Source organism: Aquarana catesbeiana, linkage group LG02 (genome assembly GCF_042186555.1).
Source record: "Aquarana catesbeiana isolate 2022-GZ linkage group LG02, ASM4218655v1, whole genome shotgun sequence".
Taxonomy (NCBI): domain Eukaryota; kingdom Metazoa; phylum Chordata; class Amphibia; order Anura; family Ranidae; genus Aquarana; species Aquarana catesbeiana.
The window spans coordinates 610289813-610311409 of NC_133325.1; the positions used below are offsets into that span (position 1 = coordinate 610289813).

The 21597-nt window shown below is 37.9% G+C and overlaps 1 protein-coding gene across 1 annotated transcript in view; it reads left to right on the forward strand.

Annotated features, from left to right (window-relative positions):
- ANOS1 (anosmin 1) overlaps window positions 1–21597 on the forward strand; it is a 227008-nt gene that overhangs the window by 194460 nt on the left and 10951 nt on the right. The window contains exons 10-13 of the mRNA XM_073616360.1: window positions 7564–7652; window positions 11769–11940; window positions 19178–19398; window positions 21189–21330. Of these exons, the coding sequence (XP_073472461.1) occupies window positions 7564–7652; window positions 11769–11940; window positions 19178–19398; window positions 21189–21330 (624 nt within the window). The remainder of the gene's footprint in view (window positions 1–7563; window positions 7653–11768; window positions 11941–19177; window positions 19399–21188; window positions 21331–21597) is intronic.

Sequence of the window (21597 nt, forward strand, 5' to 3'; positions counted from 1 at the left end):
GATGGAAGGAAAGAAAGAAAGAGAAATAAAGATGGATGGAAGGGATGGAAGGAAAGAAAGAAAGAGAAAGAAAGATGAATGGAAGGAAAGAAAGAAAGATGGATGGAAGGAAAGAAAGATGGATGGAAGGAAAGAAAGAAAGAAGGAGAAAGAAAGATGGATGGAAGGAAAGAAAGAAAGAGAAAGAAAGATGGATGGAAGGAAAGAAAGAAAGAGAAAGAAAGATGGATGGAAGGAGAGAAAGAAAGATGGAAGGAAAGAAAGAAAGAGAAAGAAAGATGGAAGGAAAGAAAGAAAGAGAAAGAAATATGAAAAGAAAGAAAGAAAGAAAGAAAGAAAGAAAGAAAGAAAGAAAGAAAGAAAGAAAGAAAGAAAGAAAGAAAGAAAGAAAGAAAGATAAAAAGAAAGATGGATGGAAGGAAAGAAAGAAAGAAAGAAAGAAAGAAAGAAAGAAAGAAAGAAAGAAAGAAAGAAAGAAAGAAAGAAAGATGGATGGAAGGAAAGAAAGAAAGAAAGATGGATGGAAGGAAAGAAAGAAAGAGAAAGAAAGATGGAAGGAAAGAAAGAAAGAGAAAGAAAGATGGAAGGAAAGAAAGAAAGAGAAAGAAAGATGGATGGAAGGAAAGAAAGAAAGAGAAATAAAGATGGATGGAAGGGATGGAAGGAAAGAAAGAAAGAGAAAGAAAGATGAATGGAAGGAAAGAAAGAAAGATGGATGGAAGGAAAGAAAGAAAGATGGATGGAAGAAAAGAAAGAAAGAGAAAGAAAGATGGATGTAAGGAAAGAAAGAAAGAGAAAGAAAGATGGATGGAAGGAAAGAAAGAAAGAGAAAGAAAGATGGATGGAAGGAAAGAAAGAAAGAGAAAAAAAGATGGAAAGAAAGAAAGAGAAAGAAAGAAAGATGGAAGGAAAGAAAGAAAGAGAAAGAAAGATGGAAAGAAAGAAAGAAATAGAAAGAAAGAGAAAAAAAGATAGAAAGAAAGAAAGAAATAGAAAGAAAGATGGAAGAAAAGAAAGAAAGAGAAAGATGGATGGATGGAAAGAATGAGAGATGGAAGGAAAGAAAGAAAGAGAAAAAAAGATGGAAAGAAAGAAAGAAATAGAAAGAAAGAGAAAAAAAGATAGAAAGAAAGAAAGAAATAGAAAGAAAGATGGAAGAAAAGAAAGAAAGAGAAAGATGGATGGATGGAAAGAATGAGAGATGGAAGGAAAGAAAGAAAGAAAGAAAGAAAGAAAGAAAGAAAGAAAGAAAGAAAGAAAGAAAGAGAGAAAGAAAGAAAGAAAGAAAGATGGATGGAAAGAAAGAGAAGGGGGTGGAGGAAGAAGGGAAGGAAGAGCATCCCCTACATCAGTGTACTCACTGGGACGCAGGAGGGACTGGAGGGATGGATGGATGGATCAGACTCCCCTTTTCCTTTTCTGTTTTCTTCTTCAGCATGAATCTTCCCGCCCACACATCCCCTTCTGAGGCAGAGCAGAGAACACTGCCGAGGAGAGTGGGCGGGGCAGACACAGGAGGAGAGGGCGGGAGGAGGAGGAGTAGAAGCTCTCTCTCCTCTTCTGTTTGGCTGTGCGGGCAGCAGGGGGAGGGGGGAGATCTGTCAGAACAGGCTATGCTGAGCGGCTCTCCCTGTCTGTGATCCGGAGATGTACGTGAGCTCCGATCACACATCTCACTCGCAGCCTTGTTATCTCTCCCTGTAACAAAACGAGGGGACTCAGGACTGTGTGATGGCGGATACCTCTGCTGCTGGAAGAGGCGGCTCTCTGATTAGGTAAACAATCCAGCTGTGCGAGCACACTATGCAACTCATTCTCATAACAGAGCTTAAAGCGGAGTTCCACACAAAACTAGAACTAACGCTTTAAGTACTCGTGACCCCCCACATTTGGCCGCGGTGCCGGAAGGAAGTTTATCTCTCCCACCTCCCTCCCTGCAATCTGGGACACACCACAGGTCCCAGAAGATTGCCCGGCCATTCACAACGCGCAATTTGGCTCGCGCATGCGCAGTGTGCGCCCGGCTGTGAAGTCACAGCCGGGCGCCCACACTTGCAATGCCGGCACCGCAGAGAGGAGAGGAAGAGAAGCGAGACTTCAGGTGGCCGCATCACTAGACTGTGGGACAGGTGAGTGTCTGTTTATTAAGAGTCAGCAGCTACACTTTTTGTAGCTGCTGACTTTTAAATGGGTGGAACTCTTCTTTAAGCGCTGTCCTTTGAAAACAGGGGAAAGGGAAGTGGGACTTTATATGGGCTATTGAATGGGTAGGTTCATATGCCTCCATCCCTAATCTATGTATTAAAGGGGGGATAGGTTGGGACTTTATATGAAGTACACTACTCAAAAATTGCTCCAATTACAGAACTCGAAAATGATTGTTACATTTAGCTTCTCCTCTGGTTTTGGCAGTTTTCACATAAGAGGTCTAATTGGGTGCTGATGCTGTGGTAAAGGTCACGCTGTACCCTCCAAAAGGAACTCTCCTATTATCATATAGCGTGCTAAGCAATGATGTTATGTCTTAATGTAAGCAGCACAGTTTAAGTTTTTTTTTATGTAATTAGCAACTAGAAAGATCAGAGTGCTTTAAAGAAAAGCCAGAAAGTAGGGAAGGTTTAGAACTGTGCCCCTGCCAGGGAGGTTTCCTCTTTCTGTCCAACTCTCACTGGGATATCAGTTGACAGAAAATCTCTCCAACAGAGAAAAAATGTCCCTCGGTGACAGGTTGGGACAAGGTGCCGCCCGGACTGCCATGTAAGATAAATTTTACTGTACAGACAGCCATAAGAACCTTCCAGAGGTTCTAAACGTTCCCAATTAAATTCTAAACTGTTAAAAATAAGTTTTGGCTGGAGCTTTAATAATAAGTGGCTGTGCCTGGAGAAGCATAGCCAGAAAATATATGCACTGACAAATTTTAATTCTTAAAATGTGCATAATTTTTATACATTGAAGTTCAAATTTAACCAATATTTCCTAAGCAATAATGACACCTACTGCATGTATAAAAGAAAAAACAAATCTCAGCTTGAATCCAAATCAATCTTTTGAAAGTAAAATCCCACTTTGTGTGTACTGTCTGAAAATAATATGTAGAATATTAGATAGAAAGATGCAAAATGAGTAAGGTTAGAAGTCATTGATTTACCATTTGAAGCATTCTGATTTTGCACACATTTTGACTCCACCAAGCAGAAATATTTTTATACAGTAGGTGATGATTGTGTTCAGATTTAATAGAAATACATACAATATATTACTATTTTCTTTTACTCATTTGTAGGAATCAAACTAGACTAGACTTGTGGTGCAAGCATATAAGTGTGTTGCTAGAAATACCTCTTTCTATTTTCCTGCACAGCATTAAAATAGCAAAAGGTGAATAGTAAATAAATAAATAAAATAAAAAGTCAATAATTACATTTCTTTGTTTAAAATAAAATCTTGCTATTCAGCCATAAAGTGAAATAACTTTTCTGGTTATGTTTAATCATTTACTTGTAGAGTATGAGAATTGTGTTTTTCCTAATGAACAGTATTCGGCCTTAGTAACAGAATTTTAATATCTCCTTATGTGAAAAAAAATGTGAATTGTACTCCAGTTTTTTACTTTGTATGCAATTAATTTTGAGCATTACAGGTTCGTACCTTTACCGATTTGCTAACACAGTTGGTTTGCAGGTGTTTAATTCATTATACCCTACTTTAGTTAGTATGTCACTGGCTTGGTTTTATGAGTACAAATTTTTATTTATTATAATATTTATTATTATATATTTTTATTATAGAATTGCAGTTTTGTGTTCCTTTCAGCTGTAAGAGAGAAGCTCAGTAGTTAAAAGCAATGAACATATGAAGGCATCAGGGCATATTTCTTAAAGTATACAGGTATCAAAACCCCTGTACAAATATCTAACAGAGAAAAAGGAGCTGCATAAAATCTGCATAAAGTGTGTATATTTTGATATAAGGTGTTAAGTATGAATTAATCTTAACCGTGCACTTCAAATTAAATTCTAGTGCAAAAAAATGCAATGAAATACCATTGTAGACCTCAGAACTTCTGCTTAGGTTGTGCAAAGTTATGCCTAAGAGTTGTTAGACTCATCTTACCCTAATTTGTGGCACATCTTTATTGTACAAATCAGGTATTAGGTTAAGTATCTGTTCAAGAAGCCTTTTTTGCCTGCGGACTGCATCTAATTCCTGGATGAACATTTGATTGGCAACATATCTGAATCTGTCTTTCTCTGTCCCAGAACAGTTATGTGGATTTTGACTGGAAAATGGCCACCTGCATCTAATGTTTCTGAGAAAGTTATCCTAAAATTAGATTATAATTAAAATACACATTTTCACCTGATCATCTAAAAATCACCAAGAACATGTTTTGCTCACATATCTGTAAAAATGATGTAAGATAGACAAAAAAAAGTAATACTTTGTATGTTTTCTGCCATGCAAACTAGTCAGTGAAAATATTTCATAGGTTGATTGAAAGCTTATTCCAGCTGTGAAATGTATTTGTACTATGCTGAAACTGGTTGGCAATTACTAAATTAGCAAAAAACAATGAACGTAAGTTATTAAATTGTTAATTTACCATCTCTCAGGCAATATTGCTGCAAGATATTATTCGCTCAGTGATCAATTAAGCTCTATATAACTTATCAGAATCATATGTATAGCATTTACACTATATTGTCAAAAGTACTGGCACACCTGCCTTTACACACACAGGAATTTTTAATGGCATCCCAGTCTTAGTCCGTAGGGTTCAATATTGAGTTGGCCCACCCTTTTCAGCTATAACAGCTTCAACTCTTCTGGGAAGGCTGTCCACAAGGTTTAGGAGTATGTCTAATTGGAATGTTTGACCATTCTTCCAGAAGCGCATTTGTGAGGTCAGGCACTGATGTTGGATGAGAAGGTCTGGCTCACAATCTCCGCTCTGATGCATCCCAAAGGTGTTCTGTTGGGTTGAGGTCAGGACTCTGTGAAGACCAGTAAAGTTCCTCCACCCCAAACTAGCTCATCCATGTCTTTATGGACCTTGATTTTGCACTGGTGCGTAGTCATGTTGGAAGAGGAAGGGGCCATCTTCAACCTGTTCCCACAAATTTAGGAGCATAAAATTGTCCAAATGTCTTGTCCCCACACCAAAATGCCCCCTCCACCAAATGATTTGGGCCAGTCCTGACCTCAACCCGATAGAACACCTTTGGGATGAATTAGAGCAGAGACGGCGAGCCAGGCCTTCTCATGCAACATCAGTGCCTGACCTCACAAATGTGTTTCTGGAAGAATGGTCAAACATTCCCATAGACTCCTAAATCTTGTGGACAGCCTTTCCAGAATAGTTGAAGCTGGTATAGCTGCAAAGGGTGAGCCAACTCAATATTAAACCCTACAGACTAAGACTAGGATTCCATTAAAGTTCATGTGCGTGTAAAGGCAGGCATCACAATACTTTTGACAATATAATGTATGTCATCATCTGTGATAAAAAGACTGTACAGTACAAAATCAGCTTAAATACTGTAGTCATAGTAAATATCATATAGAGAATGTACACTTAGCTTAATAAATAAAATAACACTATGTTAACATGAAATACCTATTTTTTTTTAGTTTTTGACAAGTTTGGAAAGGGTTAGAACCTCTATATACATTATTGAAATGTGAGGAAGGTTTAGAACCTATGTAAGGTCCTGATCTCTTCGCTTCGTGTTTAGTTACCAGGTTAGGAAGTAAGGTAACATTTTCCCAACAAGAACACAGAAAACAATAACAAATGACAGTGATTGTAACCTTTTGCCAATGTGTCCAAAAAAAATGTTTTTTTTGTGCATTTGGGCTTTAAAGTTAAATCATTCACACCAAAATAAATATTTTCTCATAGAGACCACAATTAGGAGATTTTTTTCCATGGAAATTCTCACCCCACCTCCATGACTGTACCACCAGGGTGTCACAGTTTCCTGATGGAATAAATGAAGTTTCCAGCAAACATATCATAACACCATTACTTGGCTTGCAGCCCTGTCAGAAGTGTACAATTGTGGTGGCAGAGCCAGAATTTTGGGGTCACTGAGTTATAAGAAGCAGGTGGTGACTGAAGCAATGAGTGCCCTTCCAAAACAGAGATATCACTTTAGGGTGTTACCCTTTAAAATGACCTTGAAGTCATATTGATCAAACATCTCCTTTGAACAGGGTCTATAGGAGGAAAACTTAGACTTCAGCCATCTGAATATGTACATTGTAAAGAGTTCCTTAGCAGACAAGACAGTCAAGTCATAAGACTTTTAGAACATTCACATATGGACCAAACCTGTGAACACTTCAAAGCTGTATTGCATTACTAACAATTGTCATACTTTTATATCTATGATAGATTTACACACTGCAGGATTAATTTAAATCAAAGTACAAAGTTGTTGAATATTTTATTTTAAGCTGATTTAAAATATACAGCTCAGCAGTAAATTTCCTGCCTTTGTACAATTCTTTTCAACTAATAATATGTATGATGAGTACATTAGATTTGACCTAGATAATGTATAGATTTTCAGTGTAGTCTCAGATTAATGGATTTTTAAAATGTTTCTTTAATTAGCTGTATATGTCTGGTCTGGTTCTGATTTTACTACATGAAGGCTCCTTTTACTATGAAATGTGACTGATGGGGTATATTATGTATGGTGTATGCTTACTTGTGATTTTAAACACACACACACTTTCTTTCAAGGAATATGGTGGATCTACAAATTGCTGCCATCTGCTCCTATATCTTGCCTGCAGGTTTATCTCTCTCTAGGTTCATCTGCTTACTCCAACACTGCCCCCTTCAATGTGAGGTTGGGCTTATATTTCCTCCAACTACCTTAAAGGTTTAAGTAAAAAAGAAATAGTGTATATCCACATCAATCCCGTTTCTACTATGAAATCTATTTGCCTTGTTCTCATCAGTAGTGTTTCATTGGTAATTGTGTTTGGAAAATAACAAGCATAATTCTGCACAAGGAGAAGTTTGTAGTGCATGATTGTTCAACTTAGTTTTTTCCACATTCCACTTATGGTGACAAATGCACAGGGTGTGATTTACTAAAATAGTTAGTTTTACATTAGGGAAAAGAAGCTAGTATTTTCACACACACAGTTAGATGCAAGCAGGGTTTTTAATTCCCCTTCATTCAAAACTTTAGTTTTCAAAAGAGTAGACTAAGGTCAGAACTTTTGTCAAATTTTGTCACCAGGAAAGGAAGACACAGAGCAATAAAAACATTTATTCTAACCCCTCCTTACTCAATTAAATACATCTGTTTTCATATGACTCCCTGTTGTTGTAACACTCTGCTAGTGGGGCATAACACAAATGTGAAAGAGTTTCTAACCCTTCAATCCTCCCTACTGAAATATAATAATTTAAGTGGATTTGAGCTTTTATGCTGGTTTGGTTGGATCTAATGCACATTTTGTAGTCCGTCGTGATATATCCAACTCCATAATAAGCATAAAATTAAACCCCTTTATGTTTTATTTTTTTCTCTTTTTTAGATCCTCTTATGGGGCTTTACCATATACAATGGCATCCTGAATCATGTACACATAATGAAACCAAAGGACCAGAGAAAGCAATAACTCAAGTAAGTAATATGTAGTGTTTGATATACAGTAGATAAAGCAGGGAGATATACATACATACTATTTTGCAATGTCTGAAAATGCATGTAGGTTCGAACACTGCTCACCTTTAGAACAGGTTAAAAGCTTGAAGCAGTCTACATCAAACCATAACTGTGCCCTGGTTCATAATCTCTAAGTGGTGTTGTGCAGCTAGCACATCTCTCCAATTTTCTGCCTGGCCAGCACTAAGACATACATAATGATTTCCCCATTTGCACTGGAAGTAAATGTCTGTTCGCTGTTTAACATAATATGAACTATGAGATTTCAAAGTATCACAAAGTTGAATCTATCTATCTATCTATCTATCTATCTATCTATCTATCTATCTATCTATCTATCTATCTATCTATCTATCGTGACAAGGAGTAATCCTCTTATTTTTTTGGATAGAACGAGACATGTAAATCCTTATTGCTCTGAGAAGACTATAATGAGCTGCCCACTGGTTCATTTGGAGGGCTTTTTGATTTCTTAAACACCTCTTACCATAACCCTTACAGTTATTCTTTCTGGTTGGTCCCTGAGCCCTACTCCATTGAGCATTAGTTTCCACACAATGCTCTGATGATAACCAACAAGCCTAAAGCAGCTGTATGCAGTTTGGAATAAGTGGCTTTAAACCATTAGGTTGTAGGTGTACTATACACCAAGTTAGTTTGGTCATTGGATCATAAATGAATCATTTTCATGGCTTTCCGACTGTCCTGAAATGAGAAATAATCCTCTTATATTTGGGATATGCGATGGTACGGTTTTAATAAGGCTTATCTATCTATCTATCTATCTATCTATCTATCTATCTATCTATCTATCTATCTATCTATCTATCTATCTATCTATCTGTCTATCTATCCTTCTATCTATCCATCTATGTACAAAGTTTGTATTTAGGCAGTATTTGAATGCGGGGTTCAACATTGTTATCACACAATGGGCATAAAATGTTATAGTATATGTTATTAAGTTTTAAGGTTATAAATGATGTTTATAAAAGTTTTTATTATACTGTTCTGGCTAACGAAGTTAGATTGTCCAGAAACATTGTATTACATTTTACAGAATATGAAATTGGTGATGAATAACACTCCCTTATTTACATAGCATTGTAAAGGCATTGCTAGTGTATCCTAAGCTGGCCTCTTATGCTGGTTCTAATACCCCAGTTGTTTTGCTTGGCTGAACATTTACATTCACAATGTGCTATAGACCATCTCTCTTCACGTCATGGGAATTATGCTCTCTGTTACAAGTTACTTTGATGCAGTGCAGTCCAGGTGATTCACAACACATAGCTATAACTGCCAGCTTTTGGAGATCATTTTAGTAGCCACCCACAGTGTAAACAGTCACATAGTATGATATATTGATACAAAGTAAATACTTAGACTGCACAAACAATACAAGCTCAGTCAATGTGCTGGAATTGTGTTATACACAGTATACTGAAACTACTTTATAACAGGTGTTTAATCATATAACAAGGATATAACAGTCAGTGTACAAACTGAAAAGAATGTTGAAATAAATGTTGGAATAAATTGAATTGGTTAAACATGATTAATCTAGCTGTACATATGAAAAGTTGATGTTGCTGGAGTTTCTATCCTGAGAAAAAAGGTGTAAACCATAACTGAACAACAAAGCATCATGTGTTACAAACAACTGTTTGTTTTTGGATAAAATATTGCCTGGGTAAAGTGTGTTGAAATGGCAACTTCTAGTCTCCATCAGAAGCCTGTGTGGAAGGGTGACAATGCAATAGCACAATTGGGAAACAGGGACTGAGCTTTGTCATGCTATAACAGGAAGTGCCTGAACAGAGACCTTCATGAAAGATCACAAGGTGTTATCTGCAGATATAAATGGCTGAAAATTACTTTTGAAAGAAAATGAAATGTTAAAGCTTAGATAGGAGTTTGGTGTTTGGGTTTACAAGCTCATTTTACAAACACTCTTCTCTCTTTTAGTAAATCATAGTTTGTTACAGCCATGTAGTTGATGAGAACAGAGAACCCTTGTAAGACAAAAGCATTTAGCAAGAGCACAGACAATGGTTTTAAAAGAAAGCTATCTAGCTTCTAGCTAGGATTCCAAAAGCACATCTGTTTTCAGCACAGTTTGTAACAAAAGCTATTTAGAGGTTAACATTCGCAAACCAAGAAACACTTTTGATACCCAGAAGCACTGTAACATGTGACATTATGCCTTCTTTTTTGTTTGAAAATAAAGCAAGACATTCACAGTATGCATGCTTGTTCTGTTCATTCCAAAGTTGAAGGAAAGACCTTGCCAGGTCCCAGCATTTACAGCAGATGATATAAGGGAGAACAGGCAGATGGTGTACCTGTCACTATTAGCATCTTTTGTGCCCAGCTGGTATTGTACTGGTTCAAGGGCACACTTTATGAAAAAAAAAAACAACAAAATAAAAAAACAGCAGACCCAATAATACTTCACAGTTCAGCCTTATCCAGATCAAATCTTGATTCAAGAGGCTTGATTTAGTCATCTTACATATTAACTACTTGCCAACTGGGCAAATAATTATTATACATTGTTTTTAAGGTAATTCACTTTATTTTTAAAAACTGTACTCAAGCAGGTGGCTTAACGGACAAATTACTGAAATTGAAAGTTATAACTTCAAACCAGTAATCTCACAGTAAATGGATAAATAATAAATTATTATCTTATAACATATAGCATAATAATATATGATTTAGCTTAATTATAACAGTACCTTTTCAACAGCAGCAGATTCTCATTCTCCCTCTTGTGTGAGAAAAACATGGGATTATGGGTAAATCGTATACCAATAAACCTATGTTTTTTCCTTGTAGTTAAGAGGGCTGGGCTGGAAGGGGGTATGTGTCTTTTAGACACATGTCCCTTCTATGACACATAGCATTTTTATTGGACAGCTGGGCTAATGGTACTTTACCATTGGTCCAAGACTCCAAGCTGTCCATTGAGCTCAGTGCCTCTGACAAGAAGTGAGGAGAGGCACTGTGAGCTCATCCTCTAGTCTGCTGCAAACAGAGTGTGCCAGCTTGTATTTAAACTGGCCGCTCTGTATGTAGCTTCTGACAGGCTGCGCATGGAGCCCTGTATCTCTGGAACCATAGGTCATAGGAGCCACAAATTTTTGCCAATGGTGGGGTCTCGCCGAGCTACAACCCTCGAAGCTCTTTTTTTTTTTTGTTTTGTTTAATGTTCATGGCAGGTGAGGCTCTGCCTCCCCTGACTGCATGTCCCTGATGCTCAGCCACTCAAATCACTTTTGCAGTACAGGAAATCGCTGGCTGAAAATGCTCAGGCATCATCCCGGTATAACCACTGCAAATTGAGGACGTCCATGGATGTCTTATGGTTGGCAAGTGGTTAAACATACTTTTCCTTGGTTTGAAATATTTATTGAATAGTGTTGTGCTCAGCTACAATCATCTACAATGAAAGCTCAGCTTTCATTTAAATAGACCCTGCCACAAATTTTATAATTTCGATGACAATCTTCCCATAAGATATGTGCACATATTTTATGCACATGTATTACCTGTAAATGCCTCCCTTGTGTCCAAAAAAAATAAATATCCAAAAGCTCTGTAAGTGCTGCTGGACACTACTGCCTTCCATGTATATGTATGTCATAAGTCCCAGCAGACTCAGAGCTTTCATCCAAGTGACACTCTAAAGTACTCCACTTTGCTCATCCCCCAGGGGCTACATAAAAAGTTATGTAGGTAATTTAGGAGAGGGATGGAGGAGCATGGTCAGCAAAGACAGTGATTAGAAACTTTCAGAGTTGGTGGGGGCTGTGCTAGGCAGCTGACTCTTAAAAAAAAAGTGCTTGCAAGTTCAATGGCACATTGCAAGTAAATAAAAAAAAAATATTTATGGAAAGGCGGACCTATGCATTTAAAATACTTGATTTTTCACTGTTTTTATTAGTATTATGTTGAGGGCAAGGTCTCTTCAAGTCTCTTAAAGTTCATAACATGCTAATTTACATACACAACCATCAGCATTTCATCTGGTACCTTTTTTGATTATCCCTTCCAATTTTTCTTATACAGGACCACCACATAATACTACCAGCATTAATGTTTTCCTGCAAATACAAGGTTACAGTACAACCAGCCAGATCTAAAGGCCATCTAAAGGCTGAAAGTATTTTCTTCACAACTCCTCCCTGTTCAGCGCTGAAAGGCAAAAACCACAAACACATCAACTGTCCAACCAATGGAGGTAAGAATGATCTTGGCCATGTATTCTGGACCAAGCCAACTTCTATAATTTACATTCTGTGTGTTGGCAAGCTGCAGTCTTTGGCTTACAAGTCATTATGTTTAATTAGGAGTTAGATCAATGGTATGTCATTGGTGTTCTAAAGTTGTTTTTGTGCTCTCTCCATGTTTTATCTCAGGTGTGTGATTAACCAGGGTTCAGCTTGTACTTCATAAATCCAAATAATCACAGGCGCCCATTTAGTGCAGCATGTCTGAGTTTTCTCAGGACACTTCCAGATTTTACTACTGATAGTGTTTTAGAATGCTTATTTTCCTATAGTTCTGGCTCTGCATGTTCTAGCGGTAAAATGATAATTTGGAATAGGCTTTTATAAAATACAAACAGTACACTGGAACAAATCAGTTCTTCCCTCATTTATTAAAGCAAGGAGCAAAGGGCACCAACCAATAAAATGCAATCAAATTAATCTTTTTCTGATCAGTCTGAAATCAGTTGGTTGGTTATTGCTTTGTATATTATCAGTCTTATGCTCTTCAATTAATAATTTGCATCTTGTTAGCAAAGCATAGGGTGCTTTTCTTTACTCCACAAGTATGAATAGTAGATAGTATGAATTTAAATGGTGGCATGTTCTGCAGCAGTTTCCAGAGAACAATTAAAGCTGAACTCTAAGCAGTTTTTTTTTGCTATTTTAATTCCTAACTTGTTAAAAAACAAAAGTTGTAACTCTAGCTGGAGTACTTACCTCCACTCTGACACTGTCCCCGCAGTACCTCTTTACTGTCATAGGATGTCCTCAGTCTTCTGAGCACATCATCAATAAACCAAGAAGACTGATGACATATTGTGTGGTTAAAACTGTTAAATTTGGCCAAATCTTAATCTTACATGGTGTAGCCACCTTTATGCAAACCTGCACACAGCTTATGCATGATAAAGTGCCAAATTCACATGATCCCCTACCTGCTATTCTACTGATAATTAACTTCTCCTACTGCCCCGGGAAGCTGTGAAGTCACTCATAGGCTCCCATGACCCAGTCTCTGTCGGCGCTCTCTATATAAATACTGTATATAAAGTATTGGTATTGAGAGTGTAAGCTAAGGTTAACAGAGGATATCTAAAGCATACACATTTTTGTCTAAGTAATTTAATTTCAGTGTCTGAAAAAAAAAAACACCTGGCCATATCCAAAGTTGATTTTTGTATTACAAAATAAACTCATGTAACTTTGATGTTCTTGGAATGGATTCCCGTGTATCATAATGGAATGTAAACTCTTCAAGGTAGAGCTTTTTTGGGTCAACCAAGTTACTTATATTGCAAAACATTTCCAATTGATGTTTTAAAACTTAAAGACTTAGAACAAATAGAGGCTTTCTTTGTGTAGAATGAGGTGTTGAAGTTCAGTTAACAGTCTTTCATACTCTGTTGCTTTTACAAAGATTTAGCATTGAAGTTTACTGTAATTTAGTGAAATGTTTGTGAAGTGTTGCCAGACATTGGTACAAGCTTTCATTGTTGGAGTATCTGCATTTAGTCAACAGTCTAATTCAGGAAGAGTTAACTTATTTAAAAAAAAATTGGAAGAGCTTTCACAACACACTATGCTACACAAAATAATCTCAGAAATGCTAATTAACCACTTACCTACAGGGCACTTTCACCCCCTTCCTGCCCAGGCCATTTTTCAGCTTTCAGCACTGTCACACTGAAAGACAATTGCGCGGTCATGCTACACTGTAACCATGTCACATTTTTATCATTTTCTTTACACAAATAGAGCTTTCTTTTGGTTGTATGTAATCACTGCTGGGTATTTTATTCTTTCCAAAAAAAAAAAGAGACCGAAAAGTTTGAAAAAAAAAAGTTTTTCTTAGTTTCTGTCAGTAAATTTTGTAAATAAGTAATTTTTCTCCTTCACTGATGTGCGCTGATGAGGCGGCACTGATGGGCACTGATAGGCTGCATTGATGGGCACTAATGAGGTGGCACTTATGGGCACTTATTAGGTGGCACTGTTGAGAAGGCACTAATATTCTGCACTTATGGGCAATGATAGGTGGCACTGATATGTGGCACTGATGAGCACTGATAGGCTCACTAATGGGTGGCACTGGTGGGCACTGATAGGTGGCACTGGTGGGCACTGATAGGTGGCACTGATGGGCACTGATAGCCGGCACTGGTGGGCACTGATAGGCGGCATGGATAGGTGGCACTCATGGACATTGATGGGTGGCACTGATGAGTGGAACAGATGGGCATTGATGGGCAGCACTGATAGGCGGCACTGATGGGCAGCACTGATAGGCGGCACTGATGGGCACTGAAAGCCAGCACTGACTGGCATTACTAATGGGCACTGATTGCTGGCTCTGGTGGGTTGGCTGCCACTTCTGGCACTCTAATGTAATCAGGGCACTGATCATCAGTGTTTTAGCAACACGGCAAAAATGCAATCACCACGCTGCACGCCTCTGCGGGTGCGCAGGACTGGCCATTCGGGTGCGCCGTCATATGACGTCCACCCAGAATGAGAGCCGCACCATCCCTCTGTCATTTGACGTGGGCAGGCGGCAAGTGGTTAAGCACAAGAAAAATCATAGAACCTATTGAAATAAAACAGTCTTTTTTTTCAAATATTTATATGAATTATGATGTCTATTGTATTTTCTCTGTTCTTACATTCCATTTCTAAATAACCTAGCTTTCAAATCATTTACCAGACTTTTTATCTAAAAGCTTTTGTGTGCACCAGTTTCTCTATAATAAGCTTGTCGTGGTGGCATGTACTGGCACCTTGATTCCTGAGGAAGTGCTGCTACAGGCAAGAACTGTAGATATGCTGTAAGCCTCTCTTTACTTGAACTCTTTTTGGGGAATTGGAGATTAAAAAACCCCAAGCCGTATAACGCTTGGTGTCCAAGGCTGTCCCTTTTGTGGCCTAGGATTAGTGCTATGTTTAGAGTTAGTGCTAGGGCTACTGGTTTTGGAACTAATACTTTAATAGGAAAGCCCAGGCTGCCTAAATTGACTTCTGAAACATATGCTTAGGTGACTTAGTTACATACATAGTTACATAGTGGGTGAGGTTGAAAAAGGATACAAGTCCATCAAGTCCAACCTATGTGTGATTATATGTCAGTATTACATTGTATATCCCTGTATGTTGTGGTCGTTCAGGTGCTTATTTAATAGTTTTTTTAAACTATCGGTGCTCCCCGCTGATACCACCGCCTGTGGAAGGGAATTCGACATCCTTGCTGCTCTTACAGTAAAAAGCCTCTACGTAGTTTAAAGTGATACTAAAGGTTTGTTTTTTATTTTCTAAATAGGTACTTTAAGCTACTGCATTGTTGGTTCACTTACCTTTTCCTTCGGTTTCCCTTCTAAATTCTTTTTTCTTTGTGTGAATTTCTAACTTCCTGTTCCTCCTCTGTAAGCTTGCCCCCATCATTCGAGCCGTTCTGGCCGTTCTGGCTGGGGGTTAGTATGTGTGCTCGCCCCCTCCCTTGGAACTACATCCCTGCGGGGAGACATTGTGTACGTTCACAGGCACGGGAGGCAGGGGAGCCGCGGGCGTGTCGAAGACGCTGTAGCTCCGCCTCCCATGCTTTGTTATTGTATTGAATGATGATCTCAGCAGCACAGCCCCACCTTAACTCTGCCCCCTTATTTGCTGCAGTGAAAGTTGGAACAAATAATTAAATATATTAATTAGTTTTTTGAATAGTAACTAGTATTTGTTTATACTATGGGCATGCTGGGGAGGCGGGAATGAGCGTGTTAACTGGGCTGTGTGTGTTCAGCCAAGGCAGAACTAGAAATGAGAACTACAGTAGGCTTGTTCTCGTTCTGTCACACGGCGAAAAAGCAGCAGTGCGCTTGCACGATGCCACTAAGCCTCAAGGGAACTGTAGTTCCTTTGGAGCCGTGACGTAGTTTAAGCGAACGCGCTCAAAAACCCGGAAGTTTAGGATACAGTACACAGAGGAAAGGAGGAAGTGGAGAAAAATCATACTTCTCTAAATGGTAATTAAATCATTTTGGCTCAAACAACATCTATATTCATGATATATATATCACATAGATCACATATTCCCGAAAAAATGTTTACCTTTACAACCCCTTTAAGGTTAAACCTCTTTTCTGCTCATTTTAATGAGTGGCCACGTGTCTTGTTAAACTCCCTTCCGCTAAAAAGTTTTATCCCTATTGTGTGGTCACTAGTATGGTATTTGTAAATTGAAATCATATCCCCTCTCAAGCGTCTCTTCTCCAGAGAGAATAAGTTCAGTACTAGCAACCTTTTTCTCATAAGTAACATCCTCCAGACCCTTTTTTGCCCTTCTTTGTACTCGCTCCATTTCCAGTACATCTTTCCTGAGGACTGGTGCCCAGAACTGTACAGCCTACTCCAGGTGCGGCCGGACCAGAGTCTTGTAGAGTGGGAGAATTATTATTTTATCTCTGAAGTTGATCCCTTTTTTAATGCATGCCAATATTCTGTTTGCTTTGTTAGCAGCAGCTTGGCATTGCATGCCATTGCTCAGCCTATCATTTACTAGGACCCCCAGGTCTTTTTCCATCTTAGATACCCCCAGAGGTTCTCCCCCCAGTGTATAGATTGTAGTCATATTTTTGCCACCCAAATGTATTATTTTACACTTTTCTACATTGAACCTCATTTGCCATGTAGTTGCCCACCCCATTAATTTGTTCAGATCTTTTTGCAAGGTTTCAACATCCTGCAGAGAAGTTATTGCCCTGCTTAGCTTAGTATCATCCGCAAATACATAGATTGAACTGCTTACCCCATCCTCCAGGTCATTTATTAACAAATTAAATAGGATTAGTCCCAGCACAGAACCCTGGGGGACCCCACTACCCATCCTTGACCATTCCGAATATTCCCCATTTATCACCACCCTCTGAACTCGCCCTTGTAGCCAGTTTTCAACCCATGTACTCACCCTATGGTTCATGCCAACCGACCTTATTTTGTACAGTAAGCGTTTATGGGGAACTGTGTCAAATGCTTTTGCAAAATCCACCACGTCTACGGGCCTTCCTTTATCTAGATGGCAACTCACCTCCTCATAGAAGGGTAATAGACTGGTTTGGCAAGAATGATCATCATAAATCCATCTAGCTCAACCAATAAAAGGAAAAAAAAAATGTTCTTGAAACTTTTACTATCTTAAATGTTTTGTAAGTGTATTACATTGCACATATTTGTTATAGCTTACTGAGTAAAGCAGTTAAGGGACCATGTGCTTGGGAAAAGGCAATATATAGGAACCATTTCTTTCAAGATACAACCATAGAGGTGAAGTATATAATCATAGTTGGTATGATGAGTCCTGATAAGGTGGACAAGTGCTTGAAGTGTTTATCCATAAATTGTACAAATTGCCAAAAAATGCATATTCCCTTTAATATCAGTTCATGTATTCAGGTGTAGACTAAATTTACATATGTCCAAATTAGATACTAGGTTTTCTAATAAACATAAAATGTTGTTATACTATACTGCTCCTGGTTTAAAACTCTGTGTAGAATATAAATCTTCATCTGTAGATGTTTATATATTCATGCATAGTTGAAATAAACGCAGTCTCTATATGCATTATTTATTAAGTACCTCCATGGTTTCTTCAAATTAGCATACTGAATGTATTTAGACGGCATACAAACTAGGTCAGCAGATCTGCCCTTGAATACAAAATACAATTTTATAAGTGAAACTAGTTAATGTGTTATTGTATTTTTTTACGTTTTACAAAAAAAATAATTTCATTATTACAAATTGGCAAAACAATGAACAGAAATGAATGAGACTGGTCCCTTTATTCTTAATTCTGTCCAAATATGTGTGTCTATATAACACATAAATATGTCAGATTTAAGTTTAGTTGAAAAATGCAAGTGTATAAAAGTGGAGGCATGTTTAAAATAAACTATGATAGTTTATTTAAAATGAATGTATTAGTATCTTGGACACCAATTTTCTGTGGTGTTAGTGATTAATTAAACACTCAGAACCATCAATTTCCCACTAATAAGAAACCTTGTATATACAGTCCTAGTTTAAAATTGACCACTATTTTCTGCATTAACAATATATTTGTTACAGTAACTATATAACTATACAGTAACTTTTTTCAGTGTAACTCATTACTTGTACATTCTTTCTTTCTTTCAAAATCTGAAATAAAAACTATTGAACTAAAGAAAAAAAATTGACTGAATAGCCAGTTTTAGCACAAGAGGGTTAGTAGTAGACATTCAGTATGTGTGGCCCTTCAAATTGGTGAGACAGATGCAGATACAAACTTGCAAAAAGAAGTATTAACTTATTAGTGCAGTAAAAGCAAAGCAGTTTATTAGTACATAAAATAAAGACGTTTCACTCCCAAAAGTAGAAGTTTTAAAGCGTATCAAAATCACCCAACAGGAATATGGTAAATATTGTTTGTGGCCATCGGAAAATGGTCAAGTGAAAAAAGCCTGGAACGAGCTCCAGCAGCAATCAGCAGAGGTCCTGGGTGCCTGACAGATTGATGAAGCAATACTTAACCCCTTTCCTAATCCACCAATCACAACCCTGGCAACATACTTAGTAACTGAGTATCTGTAGAATAGAGGGCTTCCAATTTAAGTGATCCAAAATGTACTCAAGGCACTGCCCGCTGCTGTTTTATTCATAATTAAAGATTACAGTATATATTGACTGGTGTTACTTTTTTCTAACCCAAGAGAAGCTTCAGAGAGGAGGAGGTCCACTGGACCCCCTCACATCCAAGCTATGCAAGTGACTGACATGTCTTTGATACCAAGGATGAGCAGAGTGATTTTAATGAAAATGATTTTGCCAAAAGCTCCCAAGCTTTCATTTTTGTTTTCTAATGTAGCAGTCATCCTGTAGCAAAATGTTGTTAGCTTGGATTAGGGGTATTATATTGTGTATTGTAATCACTAAGAAATAATAATGATTAAAATAATAATAATAATGTAATAGCAAAACCATTACTAAAAGTGGGATGTCAACACATATTCACCCTAATGATATAACTGCTTTAACATTTTCTACAAAGACCTTGCATTTCACAGCAGGAATCTCAGGATCATTTTTCTTGCTTCCTAAATGTGACGATACATAATTTTGCTGACGATATAAAGGGAAAGGTCTTGCTGAACACTTGAATTCAAAGGCACTTCTTTTTTACAGGACAAGTTGTCTCAAAAGTGTTGGCTAAACCTGAGAATCTGTCAGCTTCATTTAATGTCGAGGAGGGAAACATTACTGGACATTTTTCATGGAAACTTTCCAAAGTAAATCTTCACCAGCCTATGACAGGATTCCAGGTCACATGGGCAGAAGTCACAACAGAAAGCCGACAAAACAGTTTACCGAACAGCATCATTTCTCAGTCCCAGATATTGCCTGCGGTAAGATGCAGCACATTTATTTTTTGTTTGTTTTAAGTTTTATTCTATAATATATATTTTAGTAATTGATATTTCAGCATATACATGTGTGTGGCTAACTATAAATTTAGCACTGTTCATGATTTAAAAACTAAGCTCACCTTTATTAACGTGGTACACCTGTATTTAGGGTGTAACATGTAACATGTTACTATACAGCACCTGCCCACACACCCTGTGACAACAAGTGGGGTTTGTTCTCCCTGTACCCACTGTCACAGTTTAAAACCAGCATGGCTGTGCAGGACCTTGCCCACATATCTGCATCATTCATTTATATGAATCTGTGAATGAATGAACTACAAGTTCCACCTTTCCAGCAGGCGGCTTGTAGTTCTCAATGAACTGCAAGGGCATTGGAGATTGCTCTTGTAGTTAATTAACACTTCCTACAGCTTCAAACAGAAAGCCTATAGAGAGGTATGGGCAGAAAGCCATAGGCAGTGTCTGCAGGAGCCTGTCATTGCACCCCGATCTGCTGATTGCAGATGTAATGCTCTGCAGGTTCCTGAGAAAAAAAAAACTACACATTTATTTATTTATTTATTTATTTATTTATTTATTTATTTATTTATTTTAAAGTGAACTTAGCGTTTAAAAAAAAACTGGACATTAAGGCTGGGTGTACACTTATGTAAATTGGATGTGGATTTTTCTGCATCCAATTCGCATGACAGGAGACTGTGACCGGCTCTCAATGGAGCCGGTTTACACATCTCCCGGGTGGCTGCGGAGCACATTGCACAAGGGTCCTGTGCGTTTTTGGCTCTGTTTCAGGTCCAAATTCAGGCAAAATTTCGAGCCTGATTCGTCTCTGAAACGGAGAACAGGGACGCACCGGACCCCTGCTGTGAGCTGTTTTCAGTGTGAACCCAGCCTCACACAAAACTCTAGTCTGCAGCACTCTATATTTTTATACCCCCCTCCATATGTTGTGCTTCGTTGTGATATTTTATCATTTATCAAAGGTTTTATGCTTTAAAATGAATAGAACAAAGGTCACTAGACCATCTTTGTGCTTTTCAGCTTTCCCCACAGTGGGAGGGTTCATGGGGATCCAGCACATCACTGCAGTAATGCCCACAGTGATTGTCATTTAGCAGACATCATGCCTGTCTACACTAATAGAAACAGCTTTATCCAAATATGAACAGTAGATTAAAGTAAAACAGATGCTGTGTGTTACATATGTTTGCAGTACAGATCACAAGCATGAGCATACATCTGAGCTCCCCTTCCATTCCCTTTATTGCTCCTGTGTAAGTGGATAATACAGTACATATTATCATCTAATATTATAAGAAACATTGCAAGTCAGTTATACTCACTGGGAACAACACCATATTTTTACATAGAGAGGAACATATCACTTTAGGTTATACTTTTAGCTGCAGTTTCTGGGTCCTAGGATTCAGTGTGTAGAGTGGGTTGGCTCTGCAGTAATGCTTTCTTATCCACATGAAACTGGCTCTGTGGAAGTTGTATGCCCCACATAGGATATTGCAGCAGGGCTTCAAGGCACCCCTTGAAGCCCTGGTGGCATGTCTAAGAGAGTCAGTGAGTTTTGTGGAAGACTGGGCATCTGCAAACAGGAAGCGAGCCTGTTGCAATGTCCTGCACTTTTTTCCAAGCATCAGAGACAAAGTAGGTGAGACCAAAACAGGAGAGGCTGATGTGCTGCTTTAATATTAAACACTGTCTTCAGAGTTATCTAACAGAGTTATCTAACAAAAACTGTCTTTTACACACAGGACCATTATGTTTTGACCGTTCATAATCTTCGACCCTCAATGCTCTACCGATTAGAAGTCCAAGTATTAACAACAGGGGGAGAGGGTCCAGCAACAATAAAATCCTTCCAAACACCAGATGTAATTCCATCATTACCTCATAGTAAGTGAACTCTGATGCCAAATGTTATTTTTTTATTTCACAATTTTATTGTATTTTCATAAAATATTAACAGAATTATCAAAGAAGCAGTGCATCAATAACAAATATTTAAGAAGTAGTCAGAAAACATATCAATTTTGGTTAGTTCAGTTACATTCACAAACTTCTAGTTTGCACAATGGTCTTGTATTAAGGTCCTGAGTTCATTTCTGACCAAATTCACTAAGGACCCATTTAGGGTACATGAGTACATGTGCATTAAACTAC